Source organism: Eretmochelys imbricata, chromosome 16, assembly GCF_965152235.1.
Source record: "Eretmochelys imbricata isolate rEreImb1 chromosome 16, rEreImb1.hap1, whole genome shotgun sequence".
NCBI classification, from domain to species: Eukaryota; Metazoa; Chordata; order Testudines; family Cheloniidae; genus Eretmochelys; species Eretmochelys imbricata.
This window is the reverse complement of record NC_135587.1, coordinates 27,733,461-27,755,417: the sequence shown is the minus strand read 5'-3', so window position 1 is coordinate 27,755,417 and position 21,957 is coordinate 27,733,461. Positions and strand designations below refer to the sequence as shown.

The window sequence follows — 21,957 nt, the reverse complement described above, 5'->3', positions numbered from 1 at the left end:
TAGCCCGGCCCCTTCAGAACAGGCCTCTCTGGATGCCTTCCATGCCTGAAGCCCTCCAGGCGGCCAGGAGCACCGCCGATGTCGGCCCCATGCTCCAGAGGCAAGCCGCCGCTGGGATCTCTGCAGTCGCCTCCGGCTTGGTCTCGGTCGAGGGAACGTTCTCAACGCTGTTCACCGCCCAGTGACCGCTCGAGGCAGAGCCCAGGTGGATCGCCCTCAACGCTGACCAGACTGTCTGGCTGGGTTCTATCCGGCCGGGACTCTCTGCACCACTCATCCTCAAGGAGCAATTATTGACGGGACCGGGGCAGGTGCCGTCAACGTTCCTCGTCTCGGAGGGGGTACCGCAGCCATTCCCGGCATGGTCGTCAATGCCATTCCCGCTCGGACTCCCGCTCCAAGTCTCCGCCAAGACATCGAAGCCCCAGGCGTCGATCGCCAGCATCTCTCCATTGCAGGTCCGCTCGTTGAGGCCGTTCACGGAGCAGCTGCTACTGTCGGTACCGGTCCTCCACGTGAAGATCATGGTCCCGTGGCCGACAGCAATCTTGGCACTGCCGCTCCTCCCGGTCCAGAGGTAGCAGCAGATCTTATGCCAGCCCAGCCTCCATTCGTAGCCATCCTTCGATGGGCTAGGCCAGCCAAGCCGAACAGCCAGCCCCACTGGTGCCGCAGCAGGTGCAATGGTACTGAGCTTTGTGGCTGGCCCAATGGTACCAGTGGGCACCGTGGCCTCTGGCACAGCCCCGGTGGGGGCTCGCTCGGTGGCCGGAGCTTCTGAAGCACCATCGGCCTCCCTCTCCAGACCCCCAAGGAAGGAGTCAGTGGGATGTGCATTCTCGGCACCGTTCCCAGAGTCTGACCAGGTAGTGGACCCTCCGGTGCCAGCCGATACCCAGAGCACCACACCGGCCTTCTCATCTTGCCTGGAGGAGGCGATTTTGGCCCTGCCCCCCTCTGTCCCTCAGGAGGACTTCAGGGTCCATCAAGAACTCTTAAAGAGGGTGGCAGCAAGCCTCCACCTCCAGGCAGAGGAGATGGAGGAACCCTCAGACTCCCTCTTTAATGTGCTGTCCTCGTAGGAACTGGGTAGGGTGGCCTTGCCTCTCCATGAAGGGGTGGCTAAAATTTCAAATGCCCTGTGGCAGACACCGGCCTCATTGGCCCCTATCTCTAAGAAGGTGGAACGCAAGTACTTTGTACCCACCAAGAGTACTTGTATACCCACCCGGCGCTCAACTCCCTGGTGGTTGAGTAGGTCAACCACAGGGAACGGCAGGGTCAACCAGCGCCGACCCCCAAGAATAAAGACTCTCAGAGACTAGACTCTTTCGGAAGGAAAATTTATTAGTCTTCGGGCTTCCAGTTGTGAGTGGCAAATCATCAGGCTCTCCTGCGCCGGTACGAATTCAATCTGTGGGGCTCCCTGCCCAAGTTTGAGGACTCCCTCCAGGAGCACGATAGAAAGGAGTTCAAGGCGCTTGCAAAGGAGGGGGCAGCGGCCGCTAGGGCATCCCTGCAGGCAGCCTCGAATGCTGCGGATACAGCCGCACGATCCATGGCCTCCGCAGTGTCCATGAGACTGGCGTCATGGCTCCTGCTCTCTGGGCTTTCCAGCGAGGTGCAGTCCTCCATGCAGGATCTCCTGATTGATGGGAAAACCCTGTTTGCAGAGGAGACAGATACAAGGCTGCACGGCATGACACACTCCCGCACAACCCTCCAGACTCTGGGCCTATATGTACCAGCTCCGGCAAGACCTAAGTTCAAGCTGCAGCAGTTTCCCGCCCAGGCCGTCCTTCCTGAGTATGAGGCTGCCCACAAGAAACAGACTATAAGAGATGCCCTCAGAGGCAGTCTCGGCTGGCCGTCCCCCGAGCCTGGTTGCTCTAAGGGCAAGCAGGTGGGGAAAAGGTGCTTTTGATGGGCAGCTCGGGGGGACCCCGCCAGTCCTCATCAGGGATCCACCCTCAATAAAGCTCCCCTTCTCCAACTGGTTGTGTGCTTTCCTCCTGGAATGGTTGCGGCTAACCTCGGACCGATGGGTCCTCAACACCATCTCCCGGGGTTACACCCTCCAGTTTACTTCCTCCTCGCCCAACAACCCCCCTCCCCCATCCCTATTGGGGGACCCCTCGCACGAGGCTCTGCTAGAGCAGGAGGTGGGGTGGCTCCTAGAACTAGGAGCAGTAGAGGCGGTGCCCGAGGAGTTCATGAGCAAGGCGTGTTACTCCCAATACTTCCTTATCCTGAAGGCCAAACGGGGGCTCAGACCCATCCTGGACCTGCAAGGTCTGAATCAGTACATGGTGAAACTCAAGTTCCGTATGGTTTCCCTGGCCTCCATCATCCCCTTCTTGGATTCCGGGGACTGGTATGCTGCCCTCGATCTGCAGGACGCGTACTTCCACATCCACATATTCGAGGGGCACAGGCGCTTCCTCCATTTCGTGGTTGGACAGAATCACCACCAGTTCACGGTCCTCCAGTTTGGTCTATCCACTGCCCCCAGGCTGTTTATGAAATGCATGACGGTGGTAGCTGCCTACCTCAGACAGCGGGGGCGGGGGTCCAGATTTTTCCCTATCTGGACGATTGGCTGGTCGCAGGTGAGGGATCATGTGGCGCTCCTACTGTCCACGTGTACCACCTTGGGCCTGTTGATAAACAGCACCAAATCCATGTTAGTCCCGGTCCAACGCATAGAGTTTATCGGGGCGCTCCTGGATGCAGCGTCTTCCACAGCCTCTCTCCCGCCAGACAAATTCGAAACTCTGAAAGGTCTCATCAACTCGGTTTTAAAGTTCCCATTGACAACAACCAGGGTTTGCCTGCAGCTCTTGGGTCACATGTCGGCGTGCACGTACGTGGTCCATCACGCCAGACTCAGGATGAGGCCCCTCCAGCTCTGTGCTGGTCTCTGTGATCACCTCCCTACGGTGGTGGTCCACCCCAAATAACATGCTCCAAGGGGTCCCGTTCAGGGACAGGGCCCCATCATTGGAGCTGGTGTCCGATGCGTTGGACCTGGGTTGGGGGGCTCATATGGGGAACTTTCAGAACCAAGGCCTGGGGTCAGCCCAAGACCTGACCCTACATATAAACATCAAGGAACTCAGGGTGGTGCGGCTGGAGTGAATGGCCTTTCGCTCGCACCTGAAGGGCAAGGTAGTCAGGGTCCTCACGGACAACACGGCCTTGATGTTCTATAACAACAGGCAGGGTGGGCCCGATCCTTTGTCACGAAGCCCTCAGGCTGTGGGACTTCTGTATAGACCACGACATACATCTGAAGGCCTTCCACCTACTGGGCGCCTGGAACGAGAGAGCGGATCGCTTGAGCAGGGACTTTTCCTTGCAACACAAGTGGTCCCTCCACCTGGAAGTGGCCCACCGATCTTCTGAAGGTGGGGAACTCCCCAGGTGGACCTATTCGCAACTCGGCAGAACTGGTGATGTCCCCGGTTCTGCTCCAGGAGGGGTCTGGGGAGGGGCACTATCTCCAATGCCTTTATCCTGTCCTGGTTAGGCCGGCTTCTCTACTCCTTCCCCTTGTTCCCTCTACTCAGCAGAGACCTGGAGAAGATAAAGACGGACAAGGCCTGGGTCCTTCTGATTGCCCCGGCGTGGCCCAGGCAACATTGGTATGGGACCCTCACGGGCCTGGCGGTAGCTCCACTGTGGCCGTTGCCACTCCGCCCGGACCTGCTCTCTGAGGACCTGGGCCGCCTCCTCCATCCCAACCTAGTGGCTCTTCACCTCACAGCGTGGCTGTTCAATGGTTAGACAGAGGAGAGGAAGTGCTCAGAACAAGTTCAGCGCGTCCTCCTTGAAAGTAGACGGCCCTCCACTCGCCGCACTTATTTGGCGAAGTGGTCTCATTTTTCTAGATGGGCGGAGGACCACAGTGTGTCTCCCATGACCATCCTGATCCAGCTTATTCTTGACTACCTCCTCCACCTGAGAAACCAGGGCCCGGCGCCCTCATCTATCAAGGTGCACCTGGCAGCCATACCAGCCTTCCATTCGCTGGTGCAAGGGCACACGGTATTTTCCCATGCTATGACTGGCTGTTCCTTAAGGGTTTGGACCATCTTTTTCCATATTCTAGACCCCCGGTCCTGCAGTGGACCTAAACCTGGTGTTGCCTAGTCTCACGGGGCCCCCGTTTGAGACACTGGCCATGTGCTCCTGGTCTCACCTCTAATGGAAGGTGGCCTTCCTGGTTGCAATCACGTCAGCCAGGCAAGTCTCGGAGCTCAGGGCCCTGACCTCCGAGCCGCCGTACACAGTCTTTCATAAAGACAAGGTCCAGCTCTGCCCACACCCCGCGTTTCTCCCGAAGGTGGTCTCTGCCTACCACATGGGTCAGGACATTTTTCTACCGGTCCTCTGCCCCAAGCTTCATGTGTACAGTGAGGAGCACTGTCTCCACACGCTTGATGTGCGGCGGGCTCTGGCTTTCTACCTTGAGCGGACCAAGCCGTTCAGAAAGTCCTCGCAACTGTTCATCGCCTCAGCTGAGCACGTGAGAGGCCAGCTGACTTCCACTCAGCGGTTTTCCAATTGGATCACTTTGTGCATCCGTTCCTGTTATGAGCTGGTGGGCGTCCCCCGGCTATCCATTGTGAGGGCACACTCGACTTGGGCGCAGGCCTCATCAGCTGCCTTCGTGGCCCACGTCACCATCCAGGACATTTGTTAGGGCTGCCACTTGGTCTTCGGTTCACACATTCACCTCGCATTATGCGATCGTCCCCCAAACCAGAGATGACACCAGATTTGGCAGGGCTGTCCTCCATCCTGGGAACTTGTGAATTCCTACCCACCTCCAACAGATATAGCTTGGAATCACCTATTGTGGAATACACATGAGCAATCGCTCGAAGAAGAAAAGACTGTTATCTTTTCTGTAACTGGTGTCTTTGAGATGTGTTGCTCATATCTGTTCCACCTTCCTTCCCCTCTGTCGGAGTTGTCTGGCAAGAAGGAACTGAGGGTGGGGGGAGCGCACAGCTCCCCTTATACCGCGCCCGGCAGGCGCCACTCCAGGGGTCGTGGGGGCGCTCCCCCCTACGGGTACTGCTAGGGGAAAAACTTCCGGCACCGGTGCATGTGGCGAGCACGCACACCTATTGTTGAATAGACATGAGCAACACATTTCGAAGAACACCAGTTATGGAAAAGGTAACTGTCTTTTACTGTTGTTGTACCCAGGCTGAAAGGGACTGGATAACTTTGTAATGGGCCTCTCGCTTAGAGAGCTTAGTCACAAGGGACAAGGCCTTAAACCAAGCAGAGATCAATAATTAACCTCTGAAAACGCAGACAAAACATTTCCCTTTGATCAGATTTCAGCATCTTTTTTGTCTGAGTCTGAAGTTCCATAGTCACTTCTGAAGTTTGATTTCATGGTTCTCAGACTGAGGTTAGTGAAATCCAATTTCATTTAGACTAACCTTGATGCTTTCAAATTAAAAACGGACTCCTAACAAGTCCTTTGCAGTACACTGTGTAGTAAGGTATATGTCGTCTTGCTTTCCCGTCCTTATAAATAGAATTAAAAATTATTCTAAAATTTGATTTGCATGTAATTCAGTTAAATTTAAATAATATAGATAATTATTTCTAATTAATTTTAATAAATACTGTGTTTGGGCTATAAATAGACATCAGTTCCTCATATTTCCATGGTCATTGTACAATTAGATCAAGAACGAATAAAGAATAAAGCAGCTTCACAGTATTTTGACATTACTGTAATGCACTTTTAAATGCCTGTATTTAGATAGGTTTCAGAGTAGCAGCCGTGTTAGTCTGTATTCGCAAAAAGAAAAGGAGTACTTGTGGCACCTTAGAGACTAACAAATGCATCCGATGAAGTGAGCTGTAGCTCACGAAAGCTTATGCTCAAATAAATTTGTTAGTGTCTAAGGTGTCACAAGTACTCCTTTTTTTTTTGTATTTAGATAAAAACAGAATAGTATGTTTGTATAAATGATGCCTGCACACACTTCAGATTACCGTCAACTGCTATCATAGAAAAAGTGTATTAAATTCAATAATCTCATGTTGTGTTTCATTGTTCTTTCACTTTATTAATACTCAGGATCCAATTCTAGTGATGGTATCTCTCCTTTTTGTAGGTAGAAAGGAAGCGTCATATTGGAAATGACATTGTCACCATCGTGTTCCAGGAAGGAGAAGAATCTTCTCCAGCATTTAAGCCCTCCATGATTCGCTCTCATTTTACACGTATCTTTTGCTTTCTGTTTTTTTAATTGACTAAAGCTTGTTTACAAATCCCCATTAAATCCTTCCTATATGCCATTCACAGAAGAGAAAAGTATATTTTAAAAGGAAATTGCACACGCCATCTTATGGATTACTTTATTTTGTATCCCTAAATCTACCTTGTGAAAATTCTCCATTGTGAACTATGTCAAAGGTGTGCAGATAAAAAACAAGCAGACACTTTCAAATCAGATTTTATTATTAAAGAATTCTTCAGATGGGTTCACAAAGTTAACTCCATTTACATTTCCAAAAGTATATTTTCAGAAAATATTTCTGCTATTGATGTGAATAAATTTTTCAGTATCCACTGAATGCTGGTTGCTTCATGACATTTAGAGAGCATTTATTTTAGTTATTTACTATAGATGGAATGGGATACACAATTAATGTAAAAAATACCAAAACCTTCAGAGTGATGGGTGACATTTTAAAATTGCATTATGACCTATATAAGTGAACACAATACTGAGAGTCAGGAACTTGTGAGTTCTAAACCAAATTCTGATATTGACTACATGGTCTATTGTTGTTACCCCTTTCTTCTTGCACACTTGTTTGTTTCATCCACATGTTGGATCTTGTCTTTTAGATATTTCTTTGAGCAGGGCCTATTATTTACTATATGTTGCTAAAGTGCCTAGCACAGTGAGGACCCATGTTATAGAGGCCTCTAGATGCTACTGCAATACAAATGTTAATAAGACTTGGGGAAGTCACTTTATCTCTCTATGCCTGAATTTCAGTATTAGTAAAATCATGACAATAATTCTTACCACATGGGATGTTGAGAGGATTAGGTAATGAATGTTGGAGAAGAATATTTCTCTCTTATCTAACACACTCTTGGGTTTCAACAATATGAAAGTTCTAAAGCCATTGGTCCAGACATGCCAAACCTGTGAGAAAAATGCAGAAATTGGGCTTGTTTTCGTCTTAATTGGCTTGTGAGTTGCTTGTTGGCTAGTTTTTGGCTTGTTGCTTGTTGTAATTTGTTGCTTCTTTTTTTTAATTCAGCTTTCTGCAAGCAGGGAGCAAGCAGGGGCAAGTGGGGAGAGAGTCAGGGGTGCACAGCAGGCCCATCACAGTCCCAGACTGCACACCGGGGGGGACCTCGTCACATAGAGTGTTGCGGTTCTTAGGGATTGGCTTGTTTTGGCCTTGTTTTGAAATGCCATTAGCTTCATTTTTGGCTTATTGTGAAAGTTGGGGTGCTTATTTACCTTGTGAAAGTTGGCAACTGTGCATTGGTCCTGGCAGGGAGCATCCTGCACCAGTCCCTGCTATGTAATGTGGACACTCCCTAATGTGCCAGCTGCCAGTTCTTTTCAGACGATAGGTAGTGGTTGAGCTCCACCTTCTCCATGTAGCGGGATGGAAAGCTAATGTATGGCTTTACTCCCTCACTCTGTTAGCAAAGGTCCTGATGAAACTCAGGAGAGACACCAATTCTAATAGACCCCTTTTAGGACAAGACAGCCAGATTCTTGAGCCTGTTCAGTGCATTACTAATCTCATCAGGTTGAGAGTCTGAATATACTGGATCATATGTGTAGAGCAAGTCTTTACATCTCAGCCTGGGAATTCCTCTCTGTTGCATGACTCTTGAGAGAAACAGAAATACTTACTTTGTCCAAGCAGGTGTCCCAGGTCATCGTGTGGCTCAGAAATGCTTTTGGGCTGGTGTGAAATCCTACATGGATCCTTTTACATACCCTGTGCAAAAGTCAGTTATCTATCACCTTCCGCTCTGTTTGTGGCACAGACATCTTCCCTCCAAGCCCACCTGGCAGTTGTTCTAGCATTTAAGGTACTGGATGTTAGGCCAGTGTCCACAGTAAGGTGGGCCAATGTTTTTGCTCCAGTAGTTCATTCACTGAAAAGTGAAATTTTGGTCAACTTTAAATTGTTCACAAATTTGCTAAATCGTTTAGCTAGAAAAAAATCAGGGTTGATTAATAAAACAGCTAGAGGATTAGGCAGTACCCACTTCGTAGCTTCTAGCCCAATGGGTAGGACATACACCTGGGATGTGGAAGACCCAAGTTCAAGTCCCTACTCTGAAACAGGGATTTAAATCCAGATCTGCCCTCTCCCCAGATGATTGTCTTCACCACCAGGCTATTCTGGGATGGGTCTTTCTTCATCTCTCTTGCTGAAGCTGTTCCACTCTGTATAAAATATGTGAACAGAATAATGCAGAAAGAATAGCAAATGTGGCAGGTGACCAGCTTGGCTTAACAGAGAAATCTTCGGTGAGCTGAAACACAAAAGAAGCTTACAAGAAGTGGAACTTGGACAGATGATTAGAGAGGAGTATAAAAATATTGCTCAAGCATGCAGGGGTGTAATCAGGAAGGCCAAAGCACAATTGGAGTTGCAGCTAGCAAAGGATGTGAAGGGTAACAAGAAGGGTTTCTACAGGTATGTTAGCTACAAGAAGGTTAGGGAAAGCGTGGGATGCTTACTGAATGGGGGAGGCAACCTAGTGACAGATGGTGTGGAAAAAGCTGAAATACTCAATGCTTTTTTTGCCTTGGTCTTCACAGATAAGGTCAGCTCTCTGACTGCTGCATTGGACACCACAGTGTGAGGAGGAAGTGAGCAGCCCTCAGTGGTAAAAGACAGGTTAAGGACTCTTTAGAAAAGCTGGACATGCACAAGTCCATGGGTCCGGATCTAATGCATCCGAGGGTGTTGAGGGAGTTAGCTGATGGGATTATGAACCATTGGCCATTATCTTTGAAAACTCGTTGTGATCGGGGGAAGTCACGGATGATTGGAAAAAGGCAAATATATAGTTCCCATCTTTAAAAAAGGGAAAAAGGAGAATCTGGGGAACTACAGACCAGGTAGCCTCACGTCAGTCCCTGGAAAAATCATGGAGCAGATTCTCAAGGAATCCATTTTGAAGCACTTGGAGGAGAGGATGGTGATCGAGAACAGTCAACGTGGATTCATCAAGGGCAAGTCATTCCTGACCAACCTGATTGCCTTCTATGATGAGATAACTAGCTCTGTGGATATGGGGAAAGCGATGGACGTGATATACCTTGACTTCAGCGAAGCTTTTGATATGGTCTCCAACAATATTCTTGCCAGCAAGTTAAGGAAGTACAGATTGGATGAATGGATTGTAAGGTGGCTAGAAAGCTGGCTAGATAGTCTGGCTCAACGGGTAGTGATCAACGACTCAGTGTCTAGCTGGCACCCAGTATCAAGCAGAGTGCCCCAGGGGTCGGTCCTGGGGCCAGTTTTGTTCAACATCTTTAATAATCTGGATGATGGGATGGATTGCACCCTCAGCAAGTTTGCGGATGACACTAAGCTGGGGGGAGAGTTAGATACACTGGAGGGTAGGGATAGGGCCCAGAGTGACCTAGACAAATGGGAGGATTGGGCCAAAAGAAATCTGATGAGGTTCAACAAGGACAAGTGCAGAGTCCTGTACTTAGGACGGAAGAATCCCATGCACCGCTACAGACTAGGGACCGAATGGCTAGGCAACAGTTCTGCAGAAAAGGACCTAGGGGTTACAGTGGACGAGAAGCTGGATATGAGTCAGCAGTGTGCCCTTTTTGCCAAGATGGCCAATGGCATATTGGGCTGCATTAGTAGGAGCATTGCCAACAGATTGGGGCAAGTGATTATTCCTCGCTATTCGGCACTGGTGAGGCCACATCTGGAGTATTGTTTCCAGTTTTGGGCCCCCCATGGCAGAAGGATGTGGACAAATTGGAGGGTCCAGCGAGGGCAACAAAAATGGTTAGGGGGCTGGGGCACATGACTTATGAGGAGAGGCTGAGGGAACGGGGCTTATTTAGTCTGCAGAAGAGAAGAGTGAGGGGGGGATTTGATTGCAGCCTTCAACCACCTGAAGGGGAGTTCCAAAGAGGATGGAGCTAGGTTATTCTCAGTGGTGGCAGATGACAGAACATAGAGCAATGGTCTCAAGTTGCAGTGGGGGAGGTCTAGATTGGATATTTCATTAGGAGGGTGGTGAAGCACTGGAATGGGTTACTAAGGGAGGTGGTGGAATCTTCATCCTTATAGGTTTTTAAGGCCTAGCTTGACAAAGCCCTGGCTGGGATGATTTAGTTGGGGTTGGTCCTGCATTGAGAAGAGGGGTTGGACTAAATGACCTCCTGAGGTCTCTTCCAACCATAATCTTCTATGCTTCTATGAATAGGCACTGGGCCACACAAAGAGAGAATAACTCTGTTGCCTCGTGGCTAGGGTACGCACTTGGGAGATGCAACTTTATCGGTGCCAGTAGAAGTCGGCGCCTATGGGTGCAGCCTCCATATTACTGACACTGCTGGAGCTGTGCCACTGGATAATTACAGGTCCTAATATTTCTAGTGTAGACAGAGCCCAGAGCCTGATGGCAAAAGGTCCCTAGGTTTTATTAGGAGCACTCTAAAAACTCTTAGAAAGGTTCCTCGGATCTGTGTTTTCCTTGACACTGTTTATAGCTTAGAAGGTCATGTCAAGGATCAGTCAGTGTCAAGGAAATCTGCCACAACAAAATGTCTTTGATCTGTTTCTGTCTGAGATTTGCATCCACATTGAGCTATCTGGCCATTTTTCCGTATGCGTTGTTGCCTAGATTCTTACCAGAGTCATGAATCAAGATTGGTAATAGATCTTCGTGCAGTCATGAGAATTTACATTGCTACCCTACTAGGCCCTCTGCTTAACTGAATTATGCTAGAAGAATTTCTATAAGTCTGTGTTAGGAAATTTTATTAAACATGTTGAAACATGTTTTTTAATAATCCACTTTGTGGTAACTGTAGACAAGAACAAGTTATTTTCAACATCATTAAGCCTAGTCATGACTATCTAAGATTATGCTGAATATGGCTTGTCCTCATGTATACTGACCACAGAGTTGTGGTGACCATCACATTAGCTAGCTCAGTTGTTGAAAATAGTGTTTAAACACCATAAAACTTCTCATTGTAGACAATGACTAAGATACTTGCGCTTTTTAAGCCTTGCCATTTTAAACATTCATAAAAGAGAGACCCTACCAGAACAATCGAAGGTGCATAGACTAGAATTATATCAAATGTAATAAAGCAATTAATATATTTCACCATATTTCATCTGCTTTTTCAACAGAATGGGCATTTTCAAAACACAAGTGAACTCCATAGACATGAAAGTAATGGATTAATTTCTTTAACTTGCATGGCAGATATTTTTGCCTTAGTGAGATATAATAAGCAAAATGATAGTTACAGGTAGGTGCTAACTTTAACCAAATCATTCGCTTTGTTAGTTTGATGTTACAGTAGAAGCAGAAGTAAACCATTCTTCATAGTCCACCTATCGAATTCCGTGAATTGGGTGTTTTTAAGTGATCATGAAAGTCAGTGGTAAACGGTTCCATGGTGGGGCATAATGTAGTTGAGATCTATGGAATTTTTCCCCACAAATAAGAGTCACTCCTTGTAATACATAGTGTATTCTACTGTGCCTAAGCAGAGACTCTTATGTTCTGATTCAGTAATGTGACTGAGAATATAATCAGGTGAGGAATCCAGTATTATTATGTTTATTCTGTACCCAATTGAAACTAGGCTTGCAGATAGGAAAATCTCTCTTTTGACTGTGTTACTCCTTATAATACTCTAGTTCTTGGCTCCTTTTATATATGTGCCTAGGGTTTGTGTTGTAAAATGTCTGTAATACACAGTGTTAAAAAAAAAAAAAAAAAAGAGGTAATGTACACAGTGGTAGGATTTTGTAATTGACATGTTAAGTTTGTAATTTCATTTTTGTTTGAATAAGGACTAGACTTTGCCACTCCTGTTCTCATTGAATAGTGTATCATTCTACAAGAGTCAACTGAATGTAAAGTAATGTACTAGTTAATGGACAGGTGTCAGTATCTGATCCCAGGTGAATATCCTGGGACCATTCATTGAGACTTTCGATTTCTGAAGTGTTGGTATGCTGTTTCCCAGTAACAATATATAGTTCTTGTTTCTGCTTAAGAAGCATGTCTGGTACTCTTTGTATGTGACTTTCAAACCAAATAAATAGTAATTCTTTCATTAGGCTGAAAATATTTTCAGAAGAAAGTGTACCTCTCTTTGGGCCTCCCCTTCCATCCCCACCTGTGTTCACAGATCACCAGGAATTCAGGGACTTTGTACTAGTGAAATGTAAGTCTTTTTGAGGTCAAAGAGACCTTTTTAAACTTTTAGTCTGATACATAAGAATCTGCTCTTCACACTTATTTGGGATATTGTAGATTGTAAATAATTTTTCTGCTGTGCAGTGTTACAGTTTTATATTGAATCTTTTTTAAACTTCGGCTGTTCTATCCTCAGTGGAATATGAATTCCCTCAAACATTTCTATTTGGTTCTGATAACCACTGAATGCAGTTAATGCTTCCTAGGTTACCAGATCTGTGAGCATTTCAGAAGTATTTGTCCCATTTTTGATGAATTGTTCATTTTTCAAAAGGTTTCTTCTTAAAGACAAAGAAGAATGATACTCAGAAACATATTAATCTAATGCCATTTCATATATTTAGCAGTAAAAGGTGCCAAACTGGCAGCTTTGGAGACTAAAATACTTCATCTACAGAAAATATGCAGCATGGAAAACAATCAGTATGTTTCAGTGCTGTTATGAATATTTTAGTGCTGTTATGAAGCAGTTCTCGAGGAGAGAACTCAATCTTAATGGACTCATTCAAGCCGTGACCTCCAGCTAAGACTCCCAGGAAAGGGGCCACTGAGTACTAATCATGATTTTTGTAATGTAAACATCTGACCAATAGGAATTTGACTGAGAACTCACCAGTTAATTTCATATAAGTCACTAAAGAATACTCGTTGATATTTAAATGGATTAGCAGTGTAGACTCCTAACTCGTATACAAGCAAAGAGATTATTGGGCTGTGTCATCGAGATCTATGATTGCTCATTGCCTTTTAAAGCTAGAGGAATGTCTCTAATAGCTTTGATAAAATCTAATTAGAAAATGGCAAATTGCTTAGTTTATTGAAAACCGCTTTATCAATTACAGCAGTCTTTGACGTTGTTTGGGCCTCAAATTGAACTTAGCAGAGCAATAAGGAACTCTGTGAACTTTTCAATACAATTCTAAAGTATAAGGCAGCTGGACTGACAGCCTGTGACATAGACAGTACGGTGGTACATTTTTTGTCATATGTCAAAGAACTTCAGCACGTTTACTGAGATTCAGGAAATGGTTCTTTTTAAATTGACTGTGAAATAGTATCTTTCTGGAGTTTACATAGTTTTTTTTGTGTCTATGAAAAATGATACTAGGTAAATAAAGTTTTTAGATGCTCAAAAGCAAATAGGGTTAAAAAAAACTCTCCATAGTCATGATGATAAAACAGCTAAAACTTTTAGTTCAAAATATGCACAAATGTGAAACAAACCCAAATTAGTAATTTTGCAGTGAATATCCTTACATGAAGACAACTTGGATTCAGTAAAGGACATGAAACCCCTTTAAGTAACACATCCTCCTTTATTATATGTTTTAGTAATAAATGGGGAAAAAGCCACCTTGGAAACCCCAACATTTGCTCAGAAACGGCAGCGCACTCTAGACATGCTGATTCGCTCTTTATACCAGGATCTCGTGCCTGATCTACACAAGGTAAATCCAAGACCTGAGTGATCTTTATGCACTTCATATCCCCCCCAGTGGCATATTGAATGGCCTATTGCTCAAGAAGATATCCACTCTGGTGAGTACTAATTTGCATACAGTAAGTTGGATAGCAAAGGGGTGTTCTTCCTCTTTACATTTTACATTTTAATTGCATGAAAATCAGCAGTAAGAACAGCCATCCTGGATAGCTCAGCTGCACAGTCAAGGCCTTCACATTTATTCTTCCTTCAATGATTGGCTGATATGAGAAACGTTGCTACAGCAAGTCACTGAGTGAGGATGGTGCTTTATCTCTTCTCCTCACTAGGACTTAAGACAAATTGAGACAAGTCAGCCCTTACTCTTAATCAGTAGGAGGTCACAGGGGCACTTTTAGATGCAAGATCAGCAATAGATTGGACACCATGAGTCATCTTCTATTGGTGTCCAGGCTCAAGCAAAGATATCAGTGACTATCTGTCTTAATCTCTTTGGTCATATGGCTACTTGCACTTATGTGACACCACATGTCAGATTGCATCTTCATCCTCTCCAAGTCTGTCTGAAGTCTATTTACCAGCCAAACAGACACAACATTACTCCATGAGTGCTTGTTCCCAGAGCAGGCGATTGTCCCGCTGGCTCTTCTTAAGCCATCAGCAGGAACAGGAAGCTATCCAAATAACTGGGATCCACCATGCTCTGGACTGTGTGCCTCGTGCTTCCAGCTCCAGCTTCTTCGGCTTGACTTCCTGGCATCCCAACTCGTGGCATCTGAATTGTGGTTCTGATCTCAAGCTTGTCTCCTGCTTCTGATCTCCTGGTATCTTGATCCAGCTGATACTCAACTCCTGTTTTATGACTGTGGACTCCAGCTCTGACCACCAGGTCTGGCTGCCAACGATTCAGCTGTGACACTCAGGGCTATTCATCTAGCTCTGATTCAGGATACCAGTGTCCAAGTTTTGACACTGCATAAACAGGCAAGGAGGAGCAAGATCTTCTCTCCCCATGCCTACAGGAATTCTACTGGAATCATGTGTTTTTAGCATCACATCAGTCTCATAGCCCTACACTCACCTGGGGTTCAAAACAATTTAGGTGACAACTCAGTAGAAAATGGTCCCTCAAGTGTTCAGTCCTTCAGATAAAAATTCAGAAGTGGGGTCATCCCTCCACATACCTGTTCATGACCACTTTAAACAACAAACGTCGCACATTTGGATCCAGAGGAGAAATGAGTCCAGGCACCCTCTTAGATGCATTAGCTGGGACAGGAATCTGATGCATGCTTTCCCCTGGTCACTCTAACTACTAGGGTCCTCAGGAATGTAATACAGGACAGGGTCAAGTTATGCTAACAGCCCCAGTGTGGGGGGTGTCAGTTTTAGTATTCAGAGACGGCACACTTATCAGTTCAAGTTACTGATCAGTCTGGACATCGTAATGCAGAACCAAAGACTGGTTCTACACCCAGACTTGGTCCTGGTCTTCACTAGGTGGGGGGTTGACCTAAGATACGCAGCTTTAGCTACATGAATAGCGTAGCTGAAGTCGGCGTATCTTAGGTCGACTTACCTGGCCGTGAGGATGGCGGCGAGTCGACCGCTGCCACTCCTCTGTCAACTCTGCTTCAGCCTCTCGCGAGCTGGAGTTCCAGAGTCAACGGGGAGTGCGTTTGGGGATTGATTTATCGTGTCTAGCTGAGACGCGATAAATCGATCCCCAATAGATCAATCACTACCCACCGATCCGGTGGGTAGTGAAGACCTGCCCTTAGTGTCTCTACATCTTACAATTTGGATGTTTAGTAGGCTGATCTTGGAGGATAGACTTTCCTCTGCAGAGGTACAGGATCATAGAAATATAGAATATTAAGGTTGGAAGAGACCTCAGGAGGTCATCTAGTCCAATCCCCTGCTCAAAGCAAGACTAACCCCAACTAAATCATCCCAGCCAGGGCTTTGTCACTCTCATATTCTCATTCAGAGCTGAAAACCTTTAACAAGGCATACTTATGGGGCCAAGTGGAAACAGTTTTCAATACGGGCGTCTCATAATAATTTTACACGTTGGAGGGGTCTGTACCTGTTATTGAGGTAATCTGTTATCATTAAAGCATTCAAATGTCTTGACTAGATCTAGTGAAGTTCACTTAGCACTGATATCTGCCTATTATCCCCCAGTTCAAGAACACGCAATTTTCCCCCAGGATTTTATTCCTACTGTAACTATTTTTTTGAAGGGGTTAAAGCCTTTTTTCCCATCCGTTAAGTATTTAAACACAGTCTTCCTGATGCAGCCTCCATTTGAACCTGTCATTCTGTTCTTTGTATCATTTGGCTATTAATATGGCAGTCTTGGTGGCTACTACCTCGGTTCGCAGAATGAGCAAAATCCAAACACTGATGGTAGGACCATCTTATACCACCTTTTGTGAGGACCATCTTATACGACCTTTAGTTACTCTTCATCCTCATTCCAATTTTTTGCCTAAAATAGTGTCAGACTTTAATTTAAATCAGTTCATTCACTTGCCAGTGTTCTTTCTAAGACCTCACTCATCCACTGCAAAGACTAAACTTAACACTTTGGAAGCTTTTAAAAGCTACCTTATATTACTTCAATAGGACAAAACCATTCCACAAACCTTCAAGACTATTTATATCTTTTTGTAATAAGTCCAGAGGATATGCTGTTTCAACACAGAGACTCTCAAAATGGGTGTCAGACAGCATTAGAATTTCTAAAGAACTGAGTAAGTTAACTTCTCTGTCTCATATCGAAGCACATTCTGCCTTACACCAGGCCCCATATACTAGGCTTCAAGTCTCAGGCTCTCTCTTTCTACTGAATATGTCATCATTGATATACTAGATAGCACCGTGATACATGTGAAGAGTATTGCAGCTGCTCCACAACCTTGTAAATCAAAAGGCTAAAGCATGCATTCTTAGATTCATCAGTAGGAGCAAATTTTAAGGGAGGGTGGTTATTTTTTGGTTAGTAATCTAAACTTGAACTGAGGTCACAGGAAAATGCTGAAAGAATTCAGCAGAGTCAAGTAATGTCAGATGAAATTTTTAAAAAATTGAAAAAGTTTGGGTCAGTAAGACTTTTTTTTTTTTTTTTTTTTTAAAGAACATGCTTAATAGGAGGTCCTTCAGTGACGTGTTACCAGAATCCCCTAGATCAGCACGGAAGAAAGAGGAGGCCCGTCAAGCGGAATTTGTCCGACTTGGTCAGGTAGGTTTTATGTAGAAAGTATTGGTCAAATTAATCACTCCACTGGGATGTGTGGAGTAAGATCAGGGATGTGTGGCCCAAAACAGGCTTGTGAAATTCCAACTGGTTCTAGCTTATCTGAGGCAGAATGATACAACCAGATCAAGGTGCTGACTGCATTTATTGTTGTTAATTTAGTCATGAATCTCATTAAATATATTAGGAGCACTTTCAGGAACAAACCTGTCATCAGAAAGGGGGAGATGTATTTAATCTGTATTATGGTAATGCAGCATTTAACACTTATCTGAAGCATCCCCTTTATTTAGTAAAATTACATTATATTATGGGAAATATTTAGAAAAATGGTGATGGTAGCTCAAAGCAATTTACTGATTTTGTTTTAATTTTTTAAAGTAAATTGATGTACAATATAGTGAAGACAACAAATGCTGGGACAGAAAATTTACACTAGCAATAGGTTAATAACTAGGCAATAATATAAATGTTGGAAGTACAGTTAAATAGGGAATTGAGCAGAATTATATTCACAGAAAGAATAATGATCAGAGGATGAGTTATTAGGGAAGCTGATTTAAGTGTAAAAGATAAATAACTTTGAGATGCCACTGTGGACTTGTTTCTGGATAAAGAGTGAATCAAGGCATATGTGGAACTAGAAGGAAGCAAAGATTTAAATAAATCCAAAATATGACAGGCAGCCCTTTTTTGGTCTGGAAATAATTGGCTTAGATCCTTGGCTTCAGTTGAGGTTCAAAGTTCTCAATAGCGCAGCTCAGGCAGAGTAGTGCAAAGATGTATAGGTATTGTGAATTTGGACATCTCTCAAAATAAATTAGCTACTTGCAATGCTTGCTAAGAATTTAGTTTTCCTCTCAGTCTTTAAAAGGAAGTTAAGAACGTAAGAATAGCCTTACTGGGTTAGACCAAAGGTCCATCTAGTCCAGTATCCTGTCTTCTGAAAATGCCAGATGCTCCAGAGAGAATGAACAGAACAGATAATCATCAAGTGAGCCATCCCCTGTCACCCATTCCCAGCTTCTGGCAAACAGAGGCTAGGGACACCATCCCTGCCGAACCTGGCTAATACCTAGGGCCCTACCAAATTCATGGCCATGAAAAACATGCCACGGACTGTGAAATCTGGTCTTTTGTGTGCTTTTACCTTATACTATACAGATTTCGCAGGGGAGACCAACGTTTCTCAAATTGGGCGTCCTGACCCAAAAGGGAGTTGCAGGGGGGGTCACAGGGTTATTTGAGGGGCGTCCCAGTATCGCCACCCTTACTTCTTCTTTGCCTTGAGAGCTATGTGGCCGGAGAACGGCAACTGTTGGCTGGGCACCCAGCTCTGAAGGGAGTGCCCTGCCAGCAGTAGCACAGAAATAAGGGTCTCGATACCATACCATGCCACCCTTACTTTTGCACAGCTGCCTTCAGAGCTGGGCAGCCAGACAGTGGCGGCTACTGACTGAGGGCCCAGCAATACCATACCATAACATCGTTACTTCTGTGCTGCTGGTGGTGGTGGCTCTCCCTTCAGAGCTCAGGTCCCAGACAGCAGCTGCCACTCTCCAGCTGCTCAGCTCTGAAGGCAGCGCTGCCACCAGCAGCACAGAAGTAAGGGTAGAAGTACCACAACCCCCCCTACAATAACCTTGCAACCCCCCGAAACTCCATTTTTTTGAGTTAGGACCCCTACAGTTACAGATTTAAATAACTGAAATAATGAAATTTGCAATTTTTAAAATCCTATAATTGTGAAATTGACCAAAATGGACCCTGAATTTGGTAGGGCCCTAATAGTCATTGATGGACCTATCGTTATTTAGTTCTTTTTTGAACCCTGTTATAGTCTTGGCCTTCCCAATATCCTCTGGCAAAGAGTTCCAGAGACTGACTGTGCGCGGTATGAAAAAATATTTCCTTTTGTTTGTTTTAAACCTGCTGCCTATTAATTGCATTTGATGATCCCTAGTTCTTGCATTATGAGAAGGAGTAAATAATACTTTATTTACTTTCTCCACACCAGTCATGATTTTATAGACCTCAATTATATCCCCCCTTAGTCGTCTCTTTTCCAAGCTGAAAAGTCCCAGTCTTATAATCTCTTCTCATACGGAAGCTGTTCCATACCCCTAATCAATTTGTTGTCCTTTTCAGAATCTTTTCCAATTCCAATATATCTTTTTTGAGATGGGGCAACCACATCTGCACACAGTATTCAAGATGTGGGCGTACCATGGATTTATATAGAGGCAGTATGATATTTTCTTACTATCTATCCCTTTCTTAATGATTCCCAACATTCTGTTTGCCTTTTTGACTGCCGCTGCACATTGAGTGGATATTTTCAGAGAACTATGCATAATGACTCCAAGATCTCTTTCTGGAGTGATAACAGCTAATTTAGACTGTCATTTATATGTGTAGTTGGAATTATGTTTTCCAGTGTGCATTACTTTGCATTTATCAACACTGAATTTCATCTGCCATTTTGTTGCCCAGTCACCCAGTTTTGTGAGATCCTTTTGTAGCTCTTCGCAGTTTGCCTGGCACTTAACTGTCTTGAGTAGTTTTATATCATCTGCAAATTTTGCCACCTCACTCTTTACCCCTTTTTCCAGATCATTTATGAATATGTTGAATCAGACTTGTCCCAGTACAGACCCCTGGGGAACACCACTATTTACCTCTCTCCATTCTGAAAACTGACCATTTATTCCTACCCTTTGTTTCCTATCTTTTTACCAGATACCAGTCCATGAGAGGACCTTCCCTCTTATCCCATGACAGCTTACTTTGCTTAAGAGCCTTTGGTGAGGGACCCTGTCAAAGGCTTTCTGAAAATCTAAGTACACTCTATCCACTGGATCGCCCTTGTCCACATGCTTGTTGACCCCCTCAAAGAATTCTAGTAGATTGCTGAGGCATGATTTTCCTCTACAAAAACCATGTTGACTCTTCGCCAACAAATTGTGTTCATCTATGTGTCTGACAGTTTTGTTCTTTAGTAGAGTTTCAACCAGTTTGTCTGGTACTGAAGTCAGGCTTACCGGCCTATATTTGCTGGGGTCACCTCTGGACCCCTTTTTTAAAAATTGGCATCACATTAGCTATCCTCCAGTCATTTGGTACAGAAGCTGATTTAAATGATAGGTTACAGACTACAGTTCTGCAATTTCACATTTGAGTTCCTTCAGAACTGTTGGGTGAAGACCATCTGGTCCTGGTGACTTATTACTGTTTAGTTTATCAAGTTGTTGCAAAACCTCCTCTAATGACACCTCAATCTGGGACAGTTTCTCAGATTTGTCACCTAAAAAGAATGGCTCAGGTTTGGGAATCTCCCTCACATCCTCAGCCATGAAGACCGATGCAAATAATTCATTTAGTTTCTCAGCAATGGCCTTATCATCCTTAGTGCTCCTTTAGCATCTCGATCGTCCAGTTGCCCCACTGGTTGTTTAGCAGGCTTCCTGCTTCTGATGTAGAAATTATTCCATAAAGAGGAATTTGCTTTCTTCTTTGTGTGCATTATTCAATCACTGTTGGTTCCATGTGACTATACAGTACTGAAACACTGGATTTTGATCTGGCTGTGGAGCTCTTCTCTCGTCAATGACAATATGGAAGTATAAACTAATTCAGATTCTCCTTTTGTCTTCTCACTGCTACTTTGTGCAACATTGGTGTTGTGTTCTGTACTATGAGCTAAGTATTTTTCAAAATCAGCATGCTTCTGTTGACCTGCATCTGGAAAGGTTTGTAAAGCTGTTCATGACAAATTTTGTTTATCATTCCACAAGAATGTGCGAATAGTGCCACTTAGTATCTTGAAATGCACTTTTTAAAATGTGACATTAACTATATAGGGCCAGATTCTCAGCTGGTGTAAAGGGTGTAGTTAGCTCATGGACTTAATTTGTGGGTGTGATGACTTGTTATTATTTAAGGTGTTCTCCCTTAATATATTTGCTATGTTAAGTTTTGTTTTTACCAACAGCAGATATATATTGTCTGATATCATACAATTTTTCAGCATCTTATTGAACATTAATCTTTGCTCAAAACACACGGAATAGCTGGTTTTCTTATAAAGAAATTATGTAATGTGGCACAGAAATTCAGAGCTGGATCTATTGTAATTATAGTCTGAAATTGCTTCCCTCCCTTCCCCAATAGTCAGTCTCCATATCTTTAGTATTTATTTATCCATTTGGTGTTACCAACTAAGAACACATTTTAAATGAAATATCTGTCTTGTTTAAGGCACTGAAACTGAAAACCATTGTGAGAGGAGATGCCCTAACTAGTTCAGCAACCACAAGCCTCTATAAAAAGGAGGTGAGTGGACATTTATACATGATAATGTGCAAAGTTGCTCAAAATCTTGGCATTCCAGGTCTTACTGTGTATGGGACTACACTCAAAATCTTATAATGCATATATGTAATTTGATTCAATAACAGAAGAGAAAACCTTGACATTGATCCATGTATCAGTGCATAATATCAAAATGGCTCTGCAGGCAAGGCCCAGTAAATGGATGGGTATGGAAACTATCTCTGAACTTAAAGCTGATTTCAGCAGTCGCACTGTAGTTTGAGTGGAGTAGTAAATGAAAATGCCAGTTGTTTTTCGTGTACATTTATGTGATACTTGTAACTTTTGCTTCATGCACATAAAATTAAGTTGCATTGTTGTTCCTAATAAAGGGCAGGATTTTTTCTGGCCATAGGGTGGGTGTGCAGGAGTGGAATGTGC

At 44.5% G+C, this 21,957-nt stretch overlaps 1 protein-coding gene across 1 annotated transcript in view; it reads left to right on the top strand.

Annotated features, from left to right (window-relative positions):
• The window catches only part of GARNL3 (GTPase activating Rap/RanGAP domain like 3), a 208,890-nt gene that overhangs the window by 117,910 nt on the left and 69,023 nt on the right, over nucleotides 1-21,957 (top strand). Inside the window, exons 12-17 of the mRNA XM_077835615.1 lie at nucleotides 6,147-6,255; nucleotides 11,498-11,543; nucleotides 12,364-12,470; nucleotides 13,835-13,950; nucleotides 17,086-17,190; nucleotides 21,463-21,537. Coding sequence (XP_077691741.1) covers nucleotides 6,147-6,255; nucleotides 11,498-11,543; nucleotides 12,364-12,470; nucleotides 13,835-13,950; nucleotides 17,086-17,190; nucleotides 21,463-21,537 — 558 coding nt within the window. The remainder of the gene's footprint in view (nucleotides 1-6,146; nucleotides 6,256-11,497; nucleotides 11,544-12,363; nucleotides 12,471-13,834; nucleotides 13,951-17,085; nucleotides 17,191-21,462; nucleotides 21,538-21,957) is intronic.